The following is a 27,408-nucleotide window of genomic DNA, read 5'->3' as shown; positions in this document are numbered from 1 at the left end:
GACCATGAGGTCAGGAGTTTGAGACCAGCCTGACCAATATTGTGAAACCCCGTCTCTGCTAAAAATACAAAAAAAAAAAAAAAAAAAAAAAAAAAGAACTAACACAATATAAGCTCACCCACAGTAACATACTTCTCAGTTATTACTACTGAATAACTGTTTTGAAATATCAAGTATCCTTACACATAAATAAGTTACCTACAATCAGATAAACAGCAAAATCAACCACATAAAATTGTCTCCAATGATTTGTGACATTTATTTCCCAAAAGACAAACATGTCTTACCTAAAGAGAACAGGGTATGGATCATCCCTCTCTGGAGGTCCAGTAATTCGTGCCATCGTTGGGAAAGACTTAACAGGAGGTTGGATCATTGTATGAGGGGCAGTTTCCATTAAATGAAAAACTTCTTCTAGGAGGTTAATAAGCCTTTCTATTTCCACTTCACTTATATTTGAGGATTCCAAAAGATCCATATCCATAGAAGCTTCCACCTCATTTTCATATTCTGGGTTTGTTCTCTCAAGTCCAGCATCTGTGTCGTGATCAGGTTCACTGTGGTTAGGAACAGATGATGTCTTCTCTGCTAAATGGTCACCAAGTTTTTTAATCTCTGACAAGATTTCATAGAAATGGCATTTTTGGAGAATAGCTGAACCAGCAGTAACAACCCTCACAGTCTGATCTAAAAGTATGAGTTCCAGAAGCTTTTGATAACCACTTTTTTCATTTTGCCTACCTCTTAAAAAAGCTTCCATTCCTTCTGTCATACTAATGACACTGTCCAAAGCTTTAAAAGCATTTAACTTAAGAGAAGATGATACATGATCAGCAAACAGAAGCTCAAATAATCCATTGATCACTCCTGCTTGTAGCAGTTCCGTAACTCCTTGAGCCCCACATTCTGCTAGTGAGGTCACTAATTTGGTCCCAGCTTTGAGCTGTCGAACATTTAAGGCAATAGGTTGGCGAAGCGCTACTTGTAAATTTAAAGCTTGCATGGTCCAGTCTACCAACTGGCCAAGGGAGTCTTGTTTTGTGTTTTTCAATTGCAAATAGCTTAACCCTTTTATTATTAAACTTGGAATTTCTTCTAAAGCTGTTACCCATTTTGCACCTCTGTCTTCTCTATACAAATCTAAGAGTTCTGTTAACTTCACTGAGGCTTCGATTGCCCCTGAATTTTCTTTATCTGGACCTTGATCCTTCATTCTACTGATTTCAATTTCAAAAGTAGTCTTGTATGGACAACTGAAGTATAAGAGTGGTACAAGCTCCCTGTCATATGGATCATATGTCATAGGAGGAACTGAAGCTAAGTCTTCAGCAGTGTATTCAACATCAAAGTTTGGATACTTAAACGTTTCACGTTCCAAGTCAGCAATTCCATCTTCATCACTGGAAATTTGTTCATAACCATCATCCCCTGAAAATTAGTATGAATAATATTTAAGTATTACATCATCTTTATCTAACGCATAAATTCTGATTGATCAAAAGTTTTAATAAAACATTAAAAATTATTTCCTCAACAAAACGAACTTCTGCCCCAACATCTTGTCCACAATTTTATAACATTTTATAATTTCTAATAAAATAATTATGGACAAACTTTCTTTCTTCCTGAAAAGGGTGAGACCTGAAAACTGAACAAACATTTTAAGCAAATTCCTCCGTATCTGTTCAGTTTTACAACTAACTCTGTAACAGATACTTTTTCCTCACAGAAATAAAATTAGAAATGCCTCAAAGTAACAAAAATATCTCAGGAGGAAAGAAATTATGCTTGTCCTCTTGAGAGATTATTTTTAAGACAAAAAAAAATTGGTTATATTAAAGTTAAATAAGAACTAATATCATAAGGTTAAACCAAATATTTTCAGCAAAACCATTGTAGATTCTTTTTATAACATTAATTTCACATTCCTGAATTTTTATTTCTCTGCATTTACCTATCACACAGTTTTGTAGATCTCCATTATATTTTGATGGAAAATTTGTTAATTTAAAATATGGCTGGGCACAGTGGCTCATGCCTGTAATCCCAGCACTTTGGGAGGCCAAGGCGGGCAGATCACTTGAGGTCAGGAGTCCGAGACCAGCCTAGCCAACATGGTGCAACCCCAGTCTCTACTAAAAATACAAAAATAACCCGAGCATAGTGGCGGGCGCCTGTAAGCCCAGCTACTCGGAAGGCTGAGGGATGAATCACTTGAACCCTGGAGGTGAAGGTTGCTGTGAACCAAGATCGCATCACTGTCCTCCAGTCTGGGTCTGACGGAATGAGACTCTATATCAAAAAGAAAGAAAGAAAACTGCCTGCCTAAAATTTAACTCTTTTGCCAAATACAGTAAATCTAAAAAGAATTATTTGATAATCTGGGAATGGGAAAAGCTAAAAAAAAAAGTATCACATGATAATGTAGTTGTTACTTTGTAAAAGAGCCCTTGTGATTCTCAAATGACACTCATTTTCACTATCTGCAGAAAAAAGCCAAGGCAGATTATCTGTTATTTTGCATAAATGCTTTAACATTACATGCCATTTCTTGGGCAAATTAGGAGCCAGTTAGCTTGAATATCTTTCACTTTTTGCTTTCAAAGGAAAAATAAAGCCTAATTAAAGGACTGTATCATACTGCCACATGTACTTGTGCAACTGAGATTTTTCCCTTGAATTGTTAAAAAGATTGTAGCATTTGCTAAAAAATCTAAGTGGTAGACATCTTTAGGAATTCCACCTAGCTTTACCACTCCTTACTCTGAAAACAGCCACCAAATCCCTAACCAACATGTATTTGCTACATGACCCTGTTTTCCTGGCAAAAGCTGATGCTGTCAAGGGGAAACTCATATTGTAGCAAGTCAAACAGAAAACTGAGATACAGTCAGGCAGTTTAGGCTAGCTGGTTAAACAGGGGAGATTAAAGTAAACACACAAAGCAGAGGAGAGATGGAAATCTCATTTCTAGTCATGCCTTGAGGCCTAGCTACATTTTGACCCGTGGGTTTCTTGGAACCCATTTATCTTTGCTAGAAATTCTTTTGCATTTTTCAAAGCTGCATCGAGTTAGTTTCTAGTACATAAACCCCAAAGTCCTAGCTAACATAACCCACCTTCACCTTCTTCATCCTCTTCACCTTCTTCCTCTTCATCTTCCTCTTCCTCCTCAGGGATACTGTCTACTGTATGTCGATCATCCTCATCCTCATCCTCTTCTTCCTCTACATCCACATCATCTTCATCATCTTCTCCTTCTTCTTGTTGTTCCTCTTCTACTTCTCCTTCATCAGAATATTGCCCTTCCTGGGGAACAGAATTCCGATCAGGAGAAATGGGCTCAAAGTAATCTTCTCTATGAGGAGCATCCTCTTCCTTGTCACCAGACACTGAAAAATTGAGATTTAAGGAACAGATTTTTTTTATTATTATACTTTTAAGTTCTAGGGTACATGTGCACAACGTGCAGGTTTGTTACATATGTATACATGTGCCATGCTGGTGTGCTGCACCCATTAACTTGTCATTTACATTAGGTATATCTCCTAATGCTATCCCTCTCCGCTCCCCCCACCCCACAACAGGCCCCGGTGTATGATGTTCCCCTTCCTGTGTCCAAGCGTTCTCACTGTTCAATTCCCACCTATGAGTGAGAACATACAGTGTTTGGCTTTTTGTTTTTGCAATAGTTTGCTGAGAATGATGGTTTCCAGCTTCATCCATGTCCCTACAAAGGACATGAACTCATCCTTTTTTATGGCTGCATAGTATTCCATGGTGTATATGAAGGTACAGATTATTTTAATGGTTTAAATGACACAAGGCAGTAAGACTGGATATGGCAACTACTTAATGATATTTTGGATGATGTAGCTTATAAACACCCTAAAAAAAAAAGAATTACTCACCATTTCAAAAATATTGAGTATACATTGTACAACTTCTACAATGAGCAATAATAAAGTATACTATTAAGCCATTCCTTTTGTTTTTAGCTTTTAAGCAGCTATACAGATTTTCATCTTTTCCAATATATACTACTTATTTTTATTTTATTTTATTGAGTCTCACTCTGTCGGCCAGGCTGGAGTGTAGTGGCATGACCTCAGCTCACTGCAACCTCTGCCTCCTGGGCTCAAGCAATTCTCCTGCCTCAGTCTCCCGAGTAGCTGGGATTTCAGGTGTGTGCCACTACACCTGGCTAATTTTTGTATTTTTAATAGAGATGGGGTTTCACCATGTTGGCCAGGCTGGTCTTGAACTCCTGACTTCAAGTAATCCACCCACCTCGGCCTCCCAAAGTGCTGGGATTACAGGTGTGAGCCACCTCGCCCGGCCTATTTTTATTTTATTTTACTTTTATTTTTAATAGAGAAATGGTCTCCGTATGTTGCCCAGGCTGGTCTCACACTCCTGGGCCCAAGAGGTCCTCCTGCGTCAGCCTTCCAAAGTGCTAGGATTATAGGCACGAGCCACCACACCCAGCCCACTACTACTGCTTTTTAACTGGCACTCTTTTGTACATGTCACTACAGCAGAGTAGTGAGGTGGGAGCATTTCTTGAACCTGGGAAGTCAAGGCTGGAGTGAGCTGGGATGGCACCACTGCACTCTAGCCTGGGTCACAGAGCAAAAACCTGTCTCAAAAAAAAAAAAGAAAAAAGAAAAAGAAAAACACAAGGAAATACTGCACAGCATGGGGAGAGACTGCATCAAGATTTGATTACTAGCACCTAATTTCTTTTCTTTAATCAAAAAGCACTATTAGCCAGGCACAGTGGCTTATGCCTATAATCCTAACACCTTGTGAAGCTAAGGCAGATGGATCACTTTAGCTCAGGAGTTCCAGCCTGGGCAAAATAGTGAGACCCCATCTCCACATATATTTTAAAAATTAGCAAGGCGTGGTGATGCACACCTGTAGTCCCAGCTATTAGGAGGCTAAGGTGAGAGGATCACTTAAGCCCAGGTGGCCAAGACTGCAGTGAGCCACTGTACTTCAGCCTGGGCGACAGAGTGAGACCATCTCAAAACAAAAACAAAAACGTACTATTAACTAGGGGGGAAAACCTTAGCACTGGTTTTATTTATACCTGGCAGAGGCACAGGATCATCTTCATCATCATCAGGTGGAGGGGGTCCTGGAGGAGTTCTTGGTCCCCTTGGCTGCGGTCTTGGAGGGCTTCCATTAAACTGATCTTCTTTCTCCCCATCAGCTAGTGTTTTATGGGAGACAGAAAAAGAACTTTCAAATTACAGATGGCCCCCAAACAACATGGCTTTGAACTGTGTTTCAAACCAGTTACACGTGATTTTTTTTTAAAGCAAGCAGAGATCTAAAATATGGTATTTGAGGATGCAAAATCTGCATATATATAAAGGGCTGACTTTCTGTATATGCAGGTTCCTCAAGGCCAATTTCAGGACTTGAGTATGCACAGATTTAGGTATACACAGATAGACCTAGAACAAATCAATCCCCAAGTAGAACAAAGATAACCATGTTAAAGTATAAGGAAATGAATGGGTGAAAAAATACCTTTCATCACTTGAGATTTTCATGTTCAGAAATAACTGATAATAAACTTTTTCTTCCTGGTGTCTTAGAAATTTTGCTAATTAACCTATATTAACAACATTAGAATTTCTGACTTCCCACATACTGAAAAAATACTTTTCATCATTTGAGACTTCTATCTTAAGAATTAACTGATGATAAACTCTTCCTTCCTGGCATCTTAACAGAAATTTTGCTAATTAATCTATACTGGTAACATTAGAATTTCTGACTTCTCACATACCAAAATATAATGTATACACTCTTAGGCTTGGACATAATCCCAAGCTTTTATTTTCATGCAAAAAAAATATGGGAATGTTCAGCTTTATTTGTGATAGCCAAAAAATAGAGACTACCCAAATGTCCTTCAACAGGTGAGCAGTTAAATAAATTTTGGTACATCTATACTGTGTAATACCACTCAGCAATAAAAAAGAACAAACTATTCATATATAATAAGTTGAACTTCAATGAAATTATGCTGAATGAAAAAAGTAAATCTCACAAAGATACTGCACGATTCCATTGATGTAAAATGTGTAAAATAATATAACTATAGAGATGGTGAACAGACCAGTGGCTGCCAAAGGCTAGCGATGGGTGGGATGAATATGGCTATAACGGGGTAATAGGCAATCTTGGGGCAATGGTGTAGTGAAGTTTGGGGTTTTCTTTGTTTTTTTGTTTTGTTTTGTTTTGAGATGGAGTCTTGCTCTGTTGCCCAGGCTGGAGTGCAATGGCACGATCTCGGCTCACTGCAGCCTCCACCACCAGGGTTCAAGTGATTCTCCTGCCTTAGCCTCCCAAGTAGCTGGGACTACAGGCATGCACCACCACGCCCAGCAAATTTTTGTATTTTTAGCAGAGATGGGGTTTCACCATGTTGACCAGGCTGGTCTCAAACTCCTGACCTCAAGTGATCCACCCTCCTCAGCCTCCCAAAGTGCTGGGATTACAAGCATGAGCCACGGCACCCCGCCCAGTTAAGTATTTTGATCATGGTGTTGGTTATGCAAGGCTGTACACATGACGTAAAAATGCAGAGTTACATGTACACAAACAAGTGCATGTCTAACTAGTGAAATCTGAATAAGCTCCACAGATTCACCAACACCAGTTTTCTGGTTTTGATATTATACTATATTTATAAAAGATGTTATCACTGGGGGAGGTTAAAGAGTGTACAGGACTTCCCTGTATATTTCTTTGCAACCTCCAGTCAATCTATCTCAAAGTAAAAAGTTAAGGGGCCAGGTGTGGTGGCTCACACCTATCAACCCAGCACTTTGAAGGGCTGCGTTGGGAGGATCACTCGAGGCTAGGTGTTTGAGACCAACTTGGGCAACATAGTGATACCCAATCTCTACAAAAAAATGAATTGGGACGGAGGGTGGCACACGTCTGTAGTCCTAGCTACTCCACAGGGTGGGGTGGAAGGACTGCTTGAGTCCAGGATTACGAGGTTATATTGAGCTATGATCAGGCCACTGCACTCCAGCCTGGAAGACAGAACAAAATCCTGTTTCTAAAAACAAAAAAACGAAATTAAAAAAAAATTTAAATAAAAAGTTAAAAACACATGTATATATGTACTTAAGTGTCAATTTTAAAACAAATCAGTAAATTGAACAAATTTTTAGAGTAACCACTACATACGTCAGACACTATGATAAGACTGAAAACACAAATATATGTAAAACATACTTTCTATCCACAAGGAGCTCACGGTTTGGTAAAAAAAAAAAAAAAAAAAAAAACAAGCACAGAAAAATGAAGGACTAAAAGAAAAAGAAAACTGAAAGAGTAGCTATGCTTAGCAGGTAAGATGTAAGAAAAGTACAGTGTATGACCACCATCAGAAAAAAAAGAGCTCACACCACATTACTATATCAGGATTCAGAGAAACAAAGGTCATTTATAGTCACAAAAATGCTAATTATAAAGCAAAATATTATTCCTTTGTGACTTTAATTACAATTTCAAAATGCATTCTTGAAACTCCTTTTATTTATTCATCTTGTGTGTGGGTTTTAGTTTTTGTTTTTGAGACAGGGATTTGCTCTGTTGCCTAGGCTGGAGTACAGTGGCACAATCATGACTCATTGCAGTCTCAACTTCCCAGGCTCAAGGGGTCCTCCCACCTCGGCCTCCAGAGTAGCTGGACCGCAGGCACATGCCATCATGCCCAGCTAATTCTTTCTTTTGTTTTTTTTGATAGGGGCAGGTTCTCCCTATGTTGCCCAGGCTGGTCTCACACTCCTATAGGTTCAAGCAATCCTCCCATCTCAGCCTCCCAAAGTGTGAAGATTACAAGCATAAGCCACCATGCCCAGCCTATTTATTTATTTCTACAGATGGGAGTCTCACTATGTTGCCCAGAATGGACTCGAACTCCTGGGCTCAATCGATCCTTTTGCCTCAGCCTCTTGAGTAGGTGGGACCACAGATGCATACCACTGCAGCTGGCTATGAATCTCATTGTGTCAACTGCTTTTTTTTTTAATAGACATAGGGTCTCGCCATGTTGGCCAGGCTGGTCTTGAATTCCTGACCCCAAGCAATCCTCCCACTTCAGCCTCCCAAAGTGCTAGGATTACAGCCATGAGCCACTGCACCCAGCCTTGTGGTCAACTTCTCACAGTAATTAACACTGGAGTGAGAAGAGATTCTAAGAAACATGAGTCCAGCTGCCTACCTTCTGAAAGAAAGCCACTGAAGTTCTTATTTTTCTTGTTTCTAGTTAAGGAGCAAAAGGTTCTCAAAAGTGGAAGAAATCTACACTAGTTAAGATGTATATACCTAATCAAATTTTATATGCACTCTTGAAAAAAAAATGTCATTTATATAAGTACTCCGGGAATACACAAACTCCCTGCCTATTTTTCAATTCATTTACAAATAATTTTAATAGTAAACTATGAATAGTCACTGGATTGCATTGTCATTAAGATATTTTAAATGGGAAAAAATTCCCTTGGGTCAGTTTTAAAAGCTCTCTAGGAAAACAGTGGAAGAAAATAAAATGTCGCCACTTCAACATAAAAAGAAACTCTTATAGACAAGAATGGGAGACTAACAGATAGCTATCTTGTCAAGTCTTAAGCAAGGTTCAAAAGGTGAAAGAGGTGTGCTTGCTCACTCTCTCCCGCCAGTCCCTCACTTTCCCTCCCTCTCTCTCCCTCCCCTTCTCTCTCTTGCCTCCTCTTCTTTCCTTCTCTTCCTCCTATCACCCCCTCTTCCTCCCTCTCTCCCCCTCTGCCCCTCTGCTTCTCCCTCTCACCTCCTCTCTCCCTCTCCCCACTTTCCCCCTCTCTTCTTCCTCTCTCCCTCTCAAAAAATAAAACAAAACAAGAACAAAAGGTAGAAAAGCACTCTTCGAATCATTTTTTTTTTACACCACGGATATAAGTTTCACTTGCAAAAGCAAATTTAAAATTCTCACCATGTTTTGGATTCCTTTTCAAACTTGGTTGTGGCTGGGGAGGTGGTGGAGGTGGAGGTGGTGGTGGTGGAGAGTCTCTGTCATGGCTTATCACTCTATCCACTGATCCATATATTGCCAGTGTCAAACAGTTATACCAGCCTCTTAGCACCAGACCATCAGTATTCACCTGATTTTTAGGGAGGGAAAAAAAAAATCTTTCAAAGTCATGTTTTAAAATGCTAGAAGTTAGCTGATATCAAATTAGATTGTGGTTCAACTAAAGTCTTTAAAAGTATGCTGAAAATGCAAAGTCAACACAAAGTGAAATTCACCCAGGCACAGCTTTTAATGTGACTCTCCAGAGTTACCATAACTACACCCACACCTGTCCTAAGATTGTATCTCCCAGTCCTATGCTTTACGTCAACCTTGTTCAAAAGTATAACCAGACTCCAATCCAGGAGAAAAGAAATAAGAATAAAATTAAGTAGGAGTTATTGCTAATTAATAAATTAAACCCCAATAGGTACAGGGGTGGTAGAAGGGACCAAAAGCACAAATGATGCTCAGTCTCAAGAATGATAAAGTCCATAAAACTGCATAGCATTCTTCTCATAAGCCAAATTCATACATGCAGGTATATTTTATGTACCCACATTGTACGTTAAAAAGTAAGTGAACTGGCCAGGTGCAGTGGCTCACGCCTGTAATCTCAGCACTTTGGGAGGCTGAGGTGGGTGGATCACAAGGTCAGGAGTTGAAGACCAGCCTGACCAAGATGGTGAAACCCCGTGCCTACTAAAATTACAAAAATTAGCCGGGCCTGGTGGAAGGCACTTGTAATCCCAGATAATCAGGAGACTGAGGCAGAGAATTGCTTGAACCCAGAAGGTGGAGGTTGCAGTGAGCCAAGATCACACCACTGCACACTCTAGCCTGGGCGACAGAGCAAGACTTGGTCTCAAAAAAAAAAAAAAAAAAAAAGTAAGGGAACCCAGAGGCATTATACAAATGGTTTTTGCAAACAAACTTTCTCCTAAAAAGATTAAAGACTTTTGCTAATGCCATTAACCTTCAGTATTTCCCTATAAGATAAAAATAACTTTATGCTTTTTAGAGTTTACCTACATTAATAGCTAGATCTTCATAATTAAGAGAGCAGATATTGTCATTCCCTTTTAGGAAATAAGAAAACCAGAGCACGTGAAGAAGAGCCTGCAATAGAAACCAAAGGCCCTGACTTCAGAGTTCTGTTTCCACCCCACCATGTTGGGTAAAGATGAAGTTATAAGTGTTACCAGGGCCCCTTCTGGAGGCACAATAAGGAAAAAAAGAAATTAATATTTCTTTGTTAGACTATACAGGGAAACTGTGGACCAGAAGAAGGGTTCGAAGACTAGCCAAGGATTGACAGACTGAACAGAAATCCCACTGGAAGGAAGATAAACAGATAACAAAGACAATTTGCAGTCTAAACAGGATACAAATGATTTAATACCCATCCCCCCCAAAACCAAACAGCAAGCTGAGTAGCACCATACCAGGTCATAATTATGTTTGCATTCCAAATCTGCCACTAAATGCTTCCAGCATGGCATCTGGCATATCAAGAAAAAAGGCATACATTTTATAGGAAAGGAAAAATATGAAATACGTACTTTTAAAAGAAACTTTAATTAAGGCACAGTAGTGTCTAATAACAATTTGCCTGCCTGTCATCTTCTGAACTTGCCTATCTAAATGAAAGATGGTAAAGCACAAATGCTGGCCTCTTCTTGACTCGAAAGAGGAAGAAAGAGCTTTATAGGTAAAAAACATTACGACGTCTTTACTGCATTATAAAATAGTGTCTAGATGCTAGAAGAATCAGATAAGAGATGACATTCTGCAACACTGATTTATATGGATCAAAAACTTTAAATGGAGTTGAGAGCAAATAGTAATGACAAGTTGAAAACTGACTTCCATAATTACCTTTGAGTTAGGTCTAAAGATGATGGAAGTATTCTCATCATATTCCAGGCTGTCAAGAGAGTAGAAATAAATATGTAAGCTCAAACACTGAACATCACAGTTCACGAAGATGTCTTTCTAGATTCAAATATTTTAATATAATCAAATGCTAGATTTTTGTTTTGATTCAATAAACCAAAGTTTGAGTTTAATGTACTGCCCCCCAAAATGTGATAAAGAAAAAAATAAATCAATCCCAGATTCTGAATTAATTGCTTTGGGGTTAGTATGGACATCAGTAAATTTTTAAAAGCACACCAGGTAATTCTAATGTACAGCCAGAGTAAAGAACCACTTTGCATTACAGTCATACAAAAATGTAGACTACAACCAAAATTTAAGAAAAGCACCTGTTTTTATTAAGTAGGTACTGACATAAAAACACCTCCAAATACTAAAAATTACCTGCTTCAAATTATCTAAGGTTTCCCTTCACTTAAAAAAAGAGTTAAATTATTAACATAATTTAATAATAAATGAGAAGGATCAATAACAGAATGAGTGATGTCTAAGAAACTGTTAATTCCTGACAGGAATAGACATTTTCTCATTTTTAAGCTGCCTTTAATTTTTTTTTATTTTATGAGTTCTAACTAAACCCATTTGTTTGCAGTCATCATAACAACAGGTTTAATAATACCTAACCTGAAAAAAAACTACGTAGCATGTACTAAATAATCAAAAAAGGGGTTATCTACTTACAAAAGTTTCATTTTACAAAATGTGGCTATGGAATTGTAAATTGCACAGTAGTGTGATGTGAAAGACACATATAAAATATTAGTTCTCAATGTGTCTATATTAGAATCAAAAATATTTTCCAAATTAGAAGGTTACTATCATGTGTGAAAGTATCATGTATATAAGAAAGGCATGCATGAGTAACAAGTTAACAAACAATGTCTGTTTCACACATTTAAATTTTTACTTTATAAACTCAACATCTCCTTAGGAGTTCGACATTTCTTTACTACAGCCTTGACACAATTAAACCCTGTGTTCTTGGGTCTACCAGCAGATATATCCTTTTCTTCTATCTAAAGAATCAATTAAAAGGTGTTGCTTACTAACTCATGAGTTCTGGTGAAATTATCTAGCAGGTACATACCTTCCCAACCTATCGAAAACAGGGGCACTTGGTTTGCTTACATTGTTGAAGAATAAGTCTAATTGAAATGTATGCGGAGATGTCTCTCTGTGAATGAAACAAAGTTGAAACATCAGCCTTTGTAACAAATACTTCCTAAATTAAAACAAATAACACAGTAAGTACAAAGTTAAGAGCAATTCTAGAATTAGAATATGATATTCCTAAGATTTAAATAACAAAAATATAGTTAACTACGATGTTGTATGTAATTTTATTTACATCCAATCTCAAGTAGCCAACAGCTCCTTTTAAGTATTATTGAATATCAAATTTTAATCAAGTATATTTTGCATGCTATCACTATTCCTATTTTTTTTTGAGACGGAGTTACAGTGTTTCGCTCTTGTTACCCAAGCTGCAGTGCAATGGCAGGCACGATTTCACGATCTCGGCTCATGGCAACCTCTGCTCTTGGGTTCAAGCAATTCTCCTGCCTCAGCTTCCTGAGCAGCTGGGATTACAGGCACGCACCACCATGCCCAGCTGATTTTTTTGTACTTTTAGTAGAGATGGGGTTTCGCCATGTTAGCCAGGCTGGTCTCAAACTCCTGACCTGACGTGACTCACCCGCCTCGGCCTCCCAAAGTGCTGGGATTATAGGCGTGAGCCACTGTGTCTGGCCTCCCCTTCCTTTTAGAGACAGTCTTGCTTTCTTGCCAGGCTGGAGTGCAGTGGTGTGACTATAGCTCACTGTAACCTCCAGCTCCCAGACTCAAACAATCCTCCTGCTTCAGCCTCCCAAGTAGCTGGGACTACAGGTATATGCCACTACACTGGTCTAATTTTTTTTTTTTTTTAAGTAGAGACAAGGTATTACTATGTTGCCCAGGCTGGTCTCGAATCAAGCTCCTAAACTCAAGTGATCCTCCCACGTCAGCCTCCCAAAGTGCTGGGATTCAGGCATAAGCTGCTGCACCATGCCTGTGACCTTTCATTAACAAAAGAATCAGGGATTAGCTAACTTCCAGTTGTATAATTACAATTTCAACTTAATCCACATTAATACAAGACTATAATAGTAATGTTAGCATCAGAGCCCTAAGTTGTGACTTAAAGCCAATTGATATTTGTACAGCAGCAATTTACAAAAATATTTCAGGGTTTCTAAAAATAGATTTGGTTAATATCAGAGCTTATTTAATTTGCATTAGACTAAAATCTTGCTACCCTTTATGTAAAAGATATTATACCATAGCACCCTTGGTTGAAATTCCTCAAATTCAACTAAAATCTTGACTTTGAAAACCATATGCTTTATTCTTGTTCACTTATATAAAAATCCAAATGTTAGTAACTATAATGTCTAGAGTACTATCAAAGAGTTTCCTGTATGCACTTCTGGTAGAAGCACAAACAGGCATAATCGTTCTGAAAAGCAACGTGGCAATAAAATTCAGTAGACTAAGAAAATGTTCACATCAAGCTACTATTTGAAAGTATCCCACAAATTTCACGTACTGGAAATTTAATCCCCAATGCAACAGTGTTGGGAGGCAAGCCTAACAAGAGGCAACTAGGTCATGAGGACTCTGCCCTCATGAATGAATGAATGCTGTTATCTGGGGAGTGGATTAGTTACTGTGACAGTATGCTTGTTAACAAAACAAGTTCTGCTCCCTTTTGCTCTCTTGGGCTCTCTGGCTCTTGCCTTCCACCATGAGATGAAGCTGCAAGAACGTTCTTGCCAGATTGCTGGCACCTTGATACTGGCCTTCCCAGTCTCCAGAACTTTGAGATAAAAATTTCTTTATAAATTATCCAGTCTGTGGTAGTCTGTTAAAGTAACACAAAATGGACAAAGACACACCACTTGATGTACTTTTTTCTAGAAAGCGTTTCTACAGAAAACCTTGATATTTGAACAGATTTTTTCAAGAGGATATTCATCATACTATTACTTGTAATTTGAAAACTAAAAACCATCTAATGATCCCCACATAGGAGACTAATCAAATATATTTATAGTATAGTCATTCATTAGACTATGTAGCTATTAGAAATCATAAAATCAAATAATATTTAATGATGTAAAAGTACTCCTGATATCTTATAAATGAAATAAAGGAATACATAAAACACTAAAAAGTAACAGCAAAATAACAACATACATTTGCCTTACCCAAATTCAATCACAAGCGCCCAACAACTCTAGTCTCTTCCTCTTATCCTTCTTTACTACTTTTTCTTTTCTTTCTTTTTTTTTTTTGAGAGGATTCTTGCTCTTGTCACCTAGGCTGGGGTGCAGTGGTGCGATCTCGGCTCACCACAACCTCCGCCTCTCAGGTTCAAGCGCTCCTCCTACCTCAGCAACCCAAGTAGCTGAGACTACAGACACGTGCCTTCAGGCCCGGCTGATTTTTGTATTTTTAATAGAGATGGGGTTTTACCATGTTGCCCAGGTTGGTCTCGAACTCCTGACCTCGGCTGATCCACCCATCTCACCCTCCCAAAGTGCTGGGATTACAGGCATGAGCCACTGCACCTGATCCCTCTTGGCCCTTCTTTAAACTAGACCCTGGACTTCAGTATCTCCAGAAAAGGAAAAAGAGCTAAAATACAAACTCTTTCTTTACTTTTGAGACCCCAAAGGCTCAGGTCCTGGTCACTGAAAAACGATTTAAAGAATCAAAGGAAATCTGACTGCACTAAACAGTCATCTTACAACTCGGCGACTCTAAAAAACCTAACCTCATGTAAGGTATCATATTTGCAAAAAGTAATAATAAAATAGATATACAAGCATACATATATATATGTATGAACACACACACACACACACAAACACACATTAAAAATATACATCAAATGTTAAGATACTCTTGGAACAGAGGAATTAAAATTATTATTATTACTTTTTTTTTTTTTGAAACACAGTCTTGCTTTGTCACCCAAGCTGGAGGGCAATGGCACAATCACAGCTCACTGCAACTTTGAACTCCTGGGTTCAAGCAATCCTCCCACCTCAGCCTCCCAAGTAGTGAGGACTACAGACATGAGCCACCACGCCCAACTAATTTTTAAATTTTTTGTAGAGATGGGGTCTCCAAACTCTTGGTCTCAAGTGTTCCTCCTGCCTCGGCCTCCCAAAGTGCTGGGATTAGCGGCCTGAGCCACCCACCCTACCAGAATAAAGAGATTAAAGGGATTTTAATTTTATCTAAGCATTTCTAAATTTTATAATGAGAAAAAACACTATTATAAAGTATGCCCACAAACATTACTTGATCTCTAACACTGCTTTCAACTTTCAGATTCTGGTCTTCCTGGCTCTTTTTTCTTTCTTTTTTTTAAGATGGAGTCTTGCTCTGTTGCCCAGACTGGAGTGCAGTGTTGCGATCTCAGATCACTGCAACCTCCACCCCCCAGGTTCTGACGATTCTCCTATCTCAGCCTCCTGAGTAGCTGGGATTACAGGTGCGCACCACCATAGCTGGCTAATTTTTGTGTTTTTAATAGAGACATGGTTTCACCATGTTGACTAGGCTGGTCTCAAACTAGTGACATCAAATGATCTACCTGCCTCAGCCTCCCATAGTGCTAGGATTACAGGCATAATCCACCATGCCCGGGCCTCACTCTTACATTTGTTTTATTGCATTAATACTTTATTTTACTGTTCCATAGCATACTATTCATGTATAAATTTATTTCTGATACTTTATGTTTAGAGTTATTACAACATGAAAAGCCACACATCTCCAGCTAAGAAAAAGGAAGAGGATTAGGATAACAGAAAATGAAACAAATAATCCTACCAATGGCAGCTAATTGCTGAAATCCAACTTGTCTGCTATGGTAGCCAGCCTCTAAGATGGCCCCAATGACACTTGCTTCCTGGTATTCACACCCTATGTGGTAGGGTGTACACCCTATGTAGGCCCCTCCCACACTGTAGCAGCAGAATATGTAACCTACAGAATATGGTAAAGATGATAATACGTCACCTTCTGATGTTAAGTTATAAAACACACTGCCTGTGGTTTCTTTCTTGGGCATGCTCTCTCACTCTTAGATCACTCACTCTGGAAGAAGCCGCGTCATGACATGAACAAGCCCATGGAGAGGATCTCCTGGCAAAGAAGTGAAGCCTCCTGCCAGCAGCCCCGTGAGTGAGCTACCAAGCAAATTCTTCAGCCCCAGTCTATATCTTGACTACAATTTCACAAAAGAACCTGAGCCAGCTAAGCAACTCCCAGAATCCTGACCCTCAGAAACAATGTGAGATAATAAATGTGAAGTTTTAAGCTGCTAAATTTGCTATACTTTGTTATGGAGCAATAAATGACAAACTTTCTTTGGCCAAAAGCAGTACAATTAGAGAAGACTGTTGGATATACTATCATTATCCAATCTTTCTCATTCTACACAAAGCTCCCTTTATAGGAAAATCAGGAAGAAACATATAGGAAAACATGAGTCAATTTTCTTAAACATGGAAAAAAATATATGAGTCAATTATAATGATCCTCCACTATAAACATTAAAGATTTTTCTTGTTGTGTATCTTTTAATTTTTGAATGGCGCCTATGAAGACTTTATACCTATTTCTACAAACAATGAACTATTTTCCACAATTATGAAGAAACAAGCCCTTAACTTTGAATCTGTCCCATAACACGCATCACAAAGTAGCTAGTTTAACTCTTTTTTTTTTTGAGACACAGTTTCATCCTGTTGCCCAGGCTGGAGTATAATGACACAATCTGAGTTCACCACAACCTACACCTCCCACATTCAAGCAATTCTCCTGCCTCAGCCTCCCGAGTAGCTGGAATTACAGGCATGCACCACCATGTCTGGCTAATTTTGTATTTTTAGTAGAGACAGGGTTTCTCCATGTTAGCCAGGCTAGTTTCGAATTCCCGACCTCAGGTGATCCTCCCGCCTCGGCCTCCCAAAGTGCTGGGATTACCAGTCCCAAAGTGCTAGGTCAGACCAGTCTGACCAATATTGTGAAACCCCATCTCTACTAAAAATACAAAAAATTAGCCAGGTATGGTAGCGGGGTAATCCCAGCTACTCAGGAGGCTGAGGCAGGAGACTCGTTTGAACCCGGGAGGCAGAGGGTGCAGTCAGCCAAGATCACGCCATTGCATTTCAGACGGGACAACAAGAGCAAAACTCCATCTCAAAAAAAAAAAAGGTAGCAATAACGGTAATAATAGTAAAATACACTTGTAAATATTTCAACTAATTCCCACTTATTTTCAAGAGAAAAATCAGGTTAAAAATACTTCACCTACCTGGTTATACCATCCCAGAATATTTTAGAAAATGTAAACCTAACACCATCAGTTAAAAAAAAATGAATAAAGAAAAATCTTACCTAGTACACAGGTCAAATAATTACTGTTTTCAGGTTTAAGATGATATATGCATTATACAGAAAATATAGACCTAATTACAATGCAGCATAACCATAACTGAATAGTTTCAGGATTTTATTACTTGTAAAATATTCCCTTACATTTTTGCATTTAAGAATATGTTTCTAAGAAATCTTTTACCAAAAAATACTTTTAAAAAGAGAGTTGACTTACCCATATGCTCTATTGTCTGGCAGACTGCTATGGGCTCTTACTCCTGGGGGTATGACTCGGACTTCATTGATATAAACCACACATGGAAAACGAACCACATCTATATGAGAACTTTGCTGTAACAAAAAAAAGGCCGGAGGGGGAAGGGTGCGGAACATTCTGTAAAACAGTTTCTCTATTCAAATTTTATTCATTCACAATGTCACATATAACCTTAATATTCCATATCATTAAATATCATTAAATATATTATATTATTTACAGTGTTGTATAAATAGCTGGTAAGATGTACCTACTTAAGTTTCTCGATTTGCATAACATTTTCTGCCATGCATTTACCTCCCTGCTGATGTTTTGCTTAGACTAACACAGACCCAGAGTCTCTTATCTGAAATCTCTGGAGCCAAATGCCTTTTAGAATCCTGACTTTTAGATTTCTAGAAAGATAATATAATCCAAATACTGCATATTACTTTAGACCCCCCAGTGGCTTCTGCAGCAGCACCCTGTAATCAAAACACCAATATTTCTGCAGCCACACGTATCAACATTCACACTAAATAAAGATTATAACAAGCACCATATCAGTTCAGATTAGACTGCATGGCCAAATGAATTCAGGGCAGGGTTTTTTTGTTTTTGGTGGAGGTTTTTTTTTGCCATTTTTGAGTTTCTGAATTATAGATAAGAAACTGTAAATCTGTACATAGATCAGCTTACTTTGTTAAACTTATATACCAACCAATATCAAGGGATCAGGGAAAGCATTTAGGTACTGAATAGTTGAAATAAACCCCTCCTAAAATTTAAAAAAATAAATCACAAACTAAGAGTCTATTATAAAAAAAAAAATAGAAGTAGAGGTGCATGCCTGTAGCCCTAACTACTCAGGAGGTTGAGGTAGGAGGATCACTTGAGCCCAGGAGTTTGAGGCTACAGTTGAGTTATGATATGATTGCCTCACTGCACTCCAGCCTGGGTGACAAAGTAAGACTCCATCTCTGGGGAAAAAAGAAAAACAAACAAAAAAAGAAACAGCATAAATTATATCTAGTATACACTTACCTCTATCATTTGACACAGGATTAGGCAAATATAATTCTTATTTTCAATAATTAAAAAGAGAGTTTTCGCATTGTTTTTGGACAATTTTATGTCAACTTTTCCTAGTACTTCAGTCAACTGTCATTACCTAGTGGTCAAAGTTCATCATGAGAAGAATGGCTCACATTATTTGCATCTAGAAAGACTGAGTCTCTCCATAAAAAATATCATGCTTAACAACAATGAATTTAAGGATTTACAAATAGCCATTCAAAATCTATTTTATTTGTATATAAAAGAGTTTCTGTATTTGTTGCTACCAGTTCTATTAAATATTTATTTCTAAATATGTATTAAATGTCGACTATGTTCCAAAGTATGCTAGTTCTGAGGCTACAAAGACAAGACACAATCTCTGCCATTATCGAACAGACAATCTATTGTGGTAGACAAGTGAATTGCCATGATACAGACTCACAAAGGACGCTATGAAAATTCAGAGGGGTATTTAGGTCCCCAGCCCAGGTTGTAGGCAAACAAGGAGAAGGCATGCACAAAAGGAATGCAAATAAGAACTTGGAAGGTTCACAAAAGTGCAGGCCAGGAGCCATGGCTCACACCTTTAATCCCAACACTTTGGAGGTTGGGGCAGGAGGATCACTTGAGGGCAGGGTTCGAGAAGATTAGTCTGGGCAATATAGGAAGATGCTGTGTCTATAAAAAGTTTAAAAATCAGTTGGGCATGGTAGCACATGCCTGTAGTCCCAGCTACTCAGGAGACTGAGGTGGGAGGATCACTTATGCCCAGGAGGTTGAGGCTGCAGTGAGTCGTGATAGCACCACTGCACCCCATCCTAAGCAACAAAGCGAGATTCTGTCAAAAAAAAAAAAAAAAAAAAAAAAAAAAAAAAAAAGAAAGAAATTGCAAATATAGTTCATCATAGCTAGAGGGCAGAATAGCAAAATAGGGGAGGAAAGCAGAGAAGAGTAGCTAAGGACAACCAACAGAATTACAAAACCAAGATTTTCATCCACAGTCAGAAGACAATTCCAAACCTGTATCTCCAACTAGGACCTCTATCCTGAGCCCCAGGCTACTATATCCAACTGCCCACTCGGCCTCTCCACTTCAATGTCCCTCGTGCACTAAACTCAACAAATCCAAACTGAATTTCTCCTACATCAGTGATGGCATCACCATCCACATATTGCCCAAGACATTATCATCCTGGACTTCTCATCCTCTCTCATCTATATCATCTATCTATTCAAACACCAAATCCTATTGATTAAAGCTCTCCTCCATTCTGGCTGTCACTCCTTTAGTTCCATATACTACACCACTCCAATATGAATTACAGCAATAGGAACCTAACTGATTTTGTGCTTCTTTTTTAAGTTTTGTTTCTTAAATTTTTATTTCAATAGTTTTTAGGATACAGGTGGTTGTTTACATGGATAAGTTCTTTAATGGTGATTTCTGAGATTTTAGTGTACCTGTCTCCCAAGCAGTGTGCACTGTACCCAATATGTAGTCTTTATCCCTCACCCCCATCCCAACCTTCCCTCTCCGAGTCCCCAAAGTCTAGTATATCATTCTTATGACTTTGCATCCTGTGCTTCTTTCTTGTCTCCCATCAACCCATTCTCCTATTGAAGTATGGTCTTTCTAAACTATACATGTACCACTCCCCTGATCCTTACTGCCGCCAAGCAAAATTCCTAGGTCTTAAAACAAGACTGGCTTCTTTATCACTCCAAACTTACATCCCTAGCCTATCATGCTTTTTATCATTTTCATGCCCTCACTCATGATGTTCTCTCTGCTCGAAATCCATCACATCCCTCTGCCCCAACTCCTTGTACAAGTAAACTTTCTCTTGAAAGCTGAGCCAGATCAAATCTAGATAGGTGCCTCTCCTCCTAGTGCCTAAAGTCCTTTATCTAGCTGAATTGTAACTGCCTCTTATCTCTCCCATTAGACTATGTGTTTAAAGAAGACAGACCTATGTCTTAGTTTACTGCATATTCATAGTGCCTAGCATATTCATTTAATAAATGAATTTTTAATAGGCACTTGATTAATGGTTATTGAATTGTGTTTTCAGAGAAATAAAAACAAAGCCTAGGAAAACAGGTTGACAATGGGAAATCATGGAAGGTTCATGATCAGGAATGTAACAGGAATATGAAGACTGGTCAGATTCCACAACTCTGAGCCACAATTATCTTTGGAAGGAGTCATTTACCTGCATGTTTAAAGGTCACAGCATAACTGTTTCCCTTCCTTATTCTTCTATCCCTGCAATTATCTTCTCTTTCTACCCTCTCCTTTAGCTATCACATCTACTGCTACCACTTCCTTTTCCATTTCTGCAGATGAGTTCCTAATTGGTTTCCTACAGTCATTTTTAAATGACCTCTAAAATACAGGACTTTCTAATATTGACCTACTCTCCTAGGACTCTATTTTAACCCAGCACTTCCACACTTGAAGGTAATATTTAAAAATTAACTAAAAATGTATAAAACAATTTAGCTTCAAGAATATTATACACCACTGTAAAGTCAGAAACCTAAATATATGAGAATATATATATATATATATATTCTCATTCTCATTATCAAATGTATGAGAATATATATAAATAGTAGCATTAACATCCTAGCACTTTGGAAGGCCAAGACAGGAGGATCACCTGAGGCCAAGAGTACAAGACCAGCCTGGCAACACAGTAACACCCCATCTCCACAAAAAAAAAAACTTTAAAAACTAGACGGGCATGGTGGTGTGCACCTATAGTCCTAGCTAATCAGGAGGCTGAGGCAGGAGGATCACTTAAGCCCAGGAAGAAGTTGTAGTAAGCCATAAGCACACCACTGCACTCCAACCTGGGCAACACAGCAAGACCCTGTTTCAAAAAATATATATAGCATTACCACTTAAAGAATATTACACAGCCAATTAAAAAGAATATTATATAGAATATCTAAGGAGAGAAACAAGATGGTTAGGGGACAGTGAGGAGAGAGACTTACTTTTTACCATATACCCTTTTGTACCTTTTGTATTTGTACCTCATACATGTATTACCTAGTCAAAAAAAAAAAAGAGAAAATTTTTAAAAATAAGCTTACTTTAAAAATATTATATAAGTATACTACTTCTTGATTCACAAAGACGTACAACACATTGTTAGGTGAAAAAAGAAACCACAAAACAGTATTACAGTATTGTAATATTAACGTGGGCAATGGGTGTATACATTTAAGTATAATAATCACTAGAGGATTTGGAAAAACGTTAATATAAAGACAGTTGTGAATTACAGCTACAAAATACAAAGAAAAAGCTGATTACAATAGGGAGACATACAGAAAGGAAATTAATTCATTTATCAACAGGAATATACAAATACAATAGCTTTCCACTCATATACTTGTTTATCAAATAATCTTGCTTAAATCTGATTTTAACTTAAACAATTTTTTCTAATATTGTATATGCTAACATTGGAGAGATATTTTGCTTTTTTATTTTATTTTACTTTATTTTTGAGACACAGTCTCGCCCTGTCGCCCAGGCTGGAGTGCAGTGGCGCAATCTAGGCTCACTGCAAGCCCCATCTCCCAGGTTCACGCCATTCTCCTGCCTCAGCCTCCCAAGGAGCTAGGACTACAGGGGCATGCCACCACACCCAGCCAATTTTTTTGTATTTTTAGTAGAGACAGGAATTCACCAGGTTAGCCAGGATGGTCTCGATCTCCTGACCTTGTAATCCACCCACCTCGGCCTCCCAAATTGCTGGGATTACAGGCATGAGCCACCGCGTTTGCTATGTTGCCCAGGCTGTCCTCCAACTCCTGGGCTCAAGCGATCCTCCCACTTCAGCCTCTCAGGCTGGGGCTACAGGCACACATGTCACGACACCTGGCTTATCTTGCATTCTTGATTTGTAATGTTAAGTGTTTTTTCATTCACAGGAACACTATTCCCTCACAATGAAATTGTCTTTTAATAAGTTTAACTGCTTGTCTTCTGAACTCAGTAGATTGGCCTTATAAATGTGTATCAGTTCTTTACGTGGGGAAGAGGAAATTATTGGTAAAATAAGTACAATACCAAAAAAAGAGCTGTTAATGGTAGCTGGCAATAAGGACTCCCTGTGTGAAACTAATAAATGTCTCTTCTCTACCGTATTACAAATTCCTTTGAAATCAAGGGCAATGGGTTTTGTTCTGACTTGTATTGCCCCTCCTAAAGCCATACCCTCACCTCCAAAAGTGTTTTTCATAAATAATTGTTAAACAGATTCTCAGCTTCCTATGGGGCAAAGTAATCTGGCTAATTATCCCATTCCCATCAAACTCACTTCCACACTCTTACCATCATTAGTCCCACTAGTTCTCCTGTCTCTAAAACTAGAATTCTACCATTTTTAACTACCCTATCTCCTTCACACAATCAGTTGCCATCCTGTCAATTCTATACTCAAAATCTGTATATATCCAAAAGATGTATAAATCCTCTCCTATGTAGTTCCACTGGGACATAGCATAGCACTGATTTAGAGCCAGAAAAATGTGTGATGGTGGATCTTAATCTAGCTATGTTATTTTAGTAAAGTCACCTAATCTCTCAAGCTCAGTTTCCTTATCTACAAAATATAGATGACTACCTTTGAAAACTCAGCGTGGGCCCCGCAGTGGCTCACGCCTGTAATCTTTGCACTTTGGGAGGCTGAGGTGGGAGAATCGCTTGAGCTCAGGAATTCAAGACCAGCCTGGGCAACATGGCAAAACACCACCTCCACAAAAAAAACTAAAAAATTAGCCAGGCGTGTTGGTGCACAACTGTAGTCCCAGCTACTCGGGAGGCAGAGATGGAAGGATCGATTGAGCCCCGGTGGCAGAAATTGCAGTAAGCCGTGATCGCAGCACTGCACTCCAGTTTGGGTGACAGAGCAAGACCTAGTCTCAAAAAAAAAAAAAAAGAAGAAAAACTGATGGAAGGACCAGAGATGATTTACTTAAGTTATCAAAGCCCACTGTGTCTGGCACAAATTAGGCATTCAATAAATGTTAAACAATGATTGCTGCCCATTGGCTAACTCAGGTTTTCATAACATCTCACTTTTTCTCCCTGATTTTGTCACCTTACGTCTATTTTCTCTGAACCATTTTAAGCATTATTGATCAAGTAATCTACCCAATGTATCTTACTAATTGTATGATTTGCCTGCTCAAAAACTACCCATTTCCTACAAAAAAAAGTCCGTTTTTTTTTTTTTTTTTTTTAAGAGACAGAGTCTTGCTCTGTCGTGCAGGCTGGAGTGCAGTGGCGCGATCTTGGCTCACAGCAACCTCCATCTCCCGGGTTCTAGCAATTCTCCTGCCTCAGCCTCCTGAGTAGCTGGGGCTACAGACGCACACCGCCATGCCCGGCTAATTTTTTGTATTTTAGTAGAGACGGGTATCACCGTGTTACCCAGGCTGGTCTCAAACTCCTGACGTCAGGCAATCCACCCGCCTCAGCCTCCCAAAGTGCTAGGATTACAAGCTTGAGCCACCGCGCCTGGCCTAAAGTCCGTAATTTTTTGTTGAGCATTCAAGGAGCTCCATGATCTGTCTCTGAACTGCCTTGGGTGCCACTTCACACTCCTACTTCAAGCATATCCTAACAGATGACTGACTACTCCAGTAGAATGCCCTCCTTTCCTAACTACAACCATGAAATATTGCCCCTTTCACCAAAGACCAAGTTCATAAGCCAAACACCTTGATGAAGTCTTTCCTGATACTCTCAAATGAAAAGTTATCTCTGCCTCCTCTGAAATCATGTATCCTTTATTTATACCCACAAAGACAGCTAGTTCTAATATGTCAGCTACTGATGGGCATTTTGTAAACAAAGATGATAAACCCCAATGAATTCACACTGTGTTTCTTTATGCAATCATCACATTCTAACTCAAATCACAATTTTGTGGATCTAATCTCCAACACTGGGTTATAACTTCTTGAAAACAAACATTTCAATATTTCATATCACCCACAAACCCCTACTTCCTCCTTCAAGACTTGATTCAAATGTGATCTCTACTAAGCCTTCCCCAATCACCCCAGAAGAAGGCATTTACCATCTGCCCTATGCGCTCAAGGTACTCAATGTTTACCTAAGAATGAATAAAAGAATAGATTAAATATATGATAAACTAATGAAGGCCAATTTTCCTAAACTAGAATAGTACTAAACTAATTCATCATATGCCTCTTTCTCTTTTTTTTCTCTTTCTCTTTCTCTTTCTCTTTCTTTCTTTCGAAACAGGGTCTCACTCTGTTGCTCCGGCTGGAGCACAGTGGTGTGATCTTAGCTCACGGCAGCCTCGACCTCCCAGGCTCAAGTGATCCTTCCACTTCAGCCTTCTGAGTAGTTGGGGCAACAGCATCAAGCCACCACAGCTAGTTAATTTTCTTTTGTAGAGACGGGGATTCCACTATGTTGCCCAGGGTGATCTCAAACTCCTGGACTCAAACAATCCTTCTGCTTCCGCCTCCCAAAACGCTGAGATTACAGGCATGAGCCACTGCGCCAGGCTCCTTCAAATTTAACTGTCCTCTATTTCTATACACATGATAAGTTTGATCTGATCCAACTACTGTCTCCATTGAGGGTTTTCTAAATCTTGGCTGGAATGTCAGAGAGATATAGTCATTGAACAAACAGTGCTAACTGACACTGACCCACATGAAATGTGAGACCATAAATTTATTGTCAGTAAGAAATGCTAACTCGAAGTTCTCCAAATTTTGACTTTTATAAACCTATAAACCATTCGTTAAATTAGATCACAGCTGTCAACTTTCTATTTTGCCAGGTAAAGCATTATGATACAACCACTACCCACTATCATTACTATCTTGCAAAAGAAAGAACATTTTAAACATTTTCCATTCAAATATTTATTGAGCACCTACGTTTTGCTAACAGAGGCACTGGAGATACAACTGAGAAGAAAAGAAATTATATGTATCCTCAAAAAGCTTGATACAAGAACACACTTGACACAAATAAAAGGAAAAAAATAATATCCAAAGAAAGAACAGTTCTGTAAATTGATTAAGCTTACATTAAGACAGAGAAATGTGAAGTCCACTTTTTTTTGGGGGGGGGGAACAATTTCTCCGTAGACTTCATTCGAGTTCATTTTTGGTCTGCTTTCAGGAATCTTTAGTTAACCAGCTATGTTTAATTTACATATTGCTGGGTCAATTGTACATTCAGGGGCGTTCAAATAATTTTGTACAGAAATATTACTCCACAACATTCCGCCCCCGCCCTCAAAAGACATGTCTGCTGATGAGTTTAACTATACTTCTCTCAATGCTCCCCTCTTCGCAAGTATTCTCCGTGAATGCATCTCATTCCTAATGTGTGAAATCTTTCCGAGAGACAAGTATTAAAGTTTCAGGCCAAATTAGAGAGCACCGTAATCCTAAACCGAATGAGTGTCACAACTGGGGAACATAACTCCCGACAGAAAAGGAGCCAAAGAGAAAGGGTTTAGAAACATCGTGATTCGGAAACCACGAAGCCAACGTAAGCTGCTCAGACTCCGGCACTACTGTCAAACACTACTGTCAAATCAAGACCCCTCCCAAATGCCATCTGAGGTAAACCTGAGAACCCTGATCCTTCTCACGGCCCAAACCTGATAGGAAAAACAAAAAATAAAGCCATGCAAGCAGAAAAGCCAACTCGACCAAAGACACGGAAGGTCCAAGTTAAAGCAAGGAAATGAAGAGGCTGCTGCAGCCCTCCCTCAGACGCGATGCTCACACCGCTCGGGGGAGGGTGTCTGTGTGTAAGCGAGAAATTAAAGAAGTAATCTGCAGAGGGAAAAGTCGAGGACGCCCAACGGTTTTTTTGTAAAGGTCCCAAGTCGAGAAGCAGCGTCAGAATCAAGTCGCCAAGCCTTACCTCAGCGCTCGGGTGTTTAAAAGTATCTAAAAATAGCAGCTCCATCGCCGAGTCCACCGCCATGTTTGCCGCGGGCGGGGAACAGGGGGGAGAACTTCCGGGGCAGCGCTCCAGCCTCGGCCACAGCGGCTCAGGAGAGGGAGAAACAGCGGCACTTCCGGTGACCAGAGCACTAGCGCCGCAAACCTCGGCCTATCCCAACGCATCTTGTTGCCCAAAGTTGCCGGCCCCGCCTTTTCCAGCGCGGCGGAGGGCGCCCCCAGACGCAGAGGGGGGCAGAGGAAAGCGAGATGGGAACTACGGGGTCTCCAGTGGTTCAAACCCTGTCGTTCCGCCGCTTTACAGAGCCACAGCTGTCCCCGGGTGGTGAAGCGCGGAGACGGGGTTTTGGAGAGGGTGGAGGAAGGGGAGGGAAAGCTGCCAACTTTGGATACCAACCCCGTACACCCACCGAAGGGGATGTCCCACTTTTTCCAGCGCTGGGAGCAAAAAGATAACAGTGAGCGAGGTTGAAAAGTAAGACATTGATTTAAATAGAAGAAAAACTGTTGTCTCAACAAATGAAGAGATTCTTTGTTTTCTTATCTGTAAAATGTGAAAAATCGTACTTAACCCACAGGCTGATTGTGAGGAGTAATTGAAATAAAAATCGAGGAATTGTATAACGTGAAGTACCAGGAACAATAAAACAGG

At 39.2% G+C, this 27,408-nt stretch overlaps 1 protein-coding gene and 1 long non-coding RNA gene across 2 annotated transcripts in view; one reads left to right on the top strand and one right to left on the bottom strand.

Moving 5' to 3' along the window:
- Positions 1-26,903, bottom strand: part of VIRMA (vir like m6A methyltransferase associated) — a 64,055-nt gene extending 37,152 nt beyond the window's left edge. Inside the window, exons 1-8 of the mRNA XM_050800472.1 lie at positions 26,716-26,903; positions 17,691-17,806; positions 12,108-12,194; positions 10,961-11,009; positions 9,005-9,173; positions 5,096-5,218; positions 3,120-3,392; positions 288-1,428 (exon numbers count right to left, since the gene is read on the bottom strand). Of these exons, the coding sequence (XP_050656429.1) occupies positions 288-1,428; positions 3,120-3,392; positions 5,096-5,218; positions 9,005-9,173; positions 10,961-11,009; positions 12,108-12,194; positions 17,691-17,806; positions 26,716-26,778 (2,021 nt within the window). The 5' untranslated portion in view covers positions 26,779-26,903. The remainder of the gene's footprint in view (positions 1-287; positions 1,429-3,119; positions 3,393-5,095; positions 5,219-9,004; positions 9,174-10,960; positions 11,010-12,107; positions 12,195-17,690; positions 17,807-26,715) is intronic.
- The window catches only part of LOC126960869 (uncharacterized), a 289,975-nt gene that overhangs the window by 26,945 nt on the left and 235,622 nt on the right, over positions 1-27,408 (top strand). The gene's annotated exons all lie outside the window — the stretch shown is intronic.

This window comes from Macaca thibetana, chromosome 8 (assembly GCF_024542745.1).
Source record: "Macaca thibetana thibetana isolate TM-01 chromosome 8, ASM2454274v1, whole genome shotgun sequence".
Taxonomy (NCBI): Eukaryota; Metazoa; Chordata; class Mammalia; order Primates; family Cercopithecidae; genus Macaca; species Macaca thibetana.
Note: the sequence above shows the minus strand (reverse complement) of the source record. Positions and strands in the feature narration are given on the sequence as shown.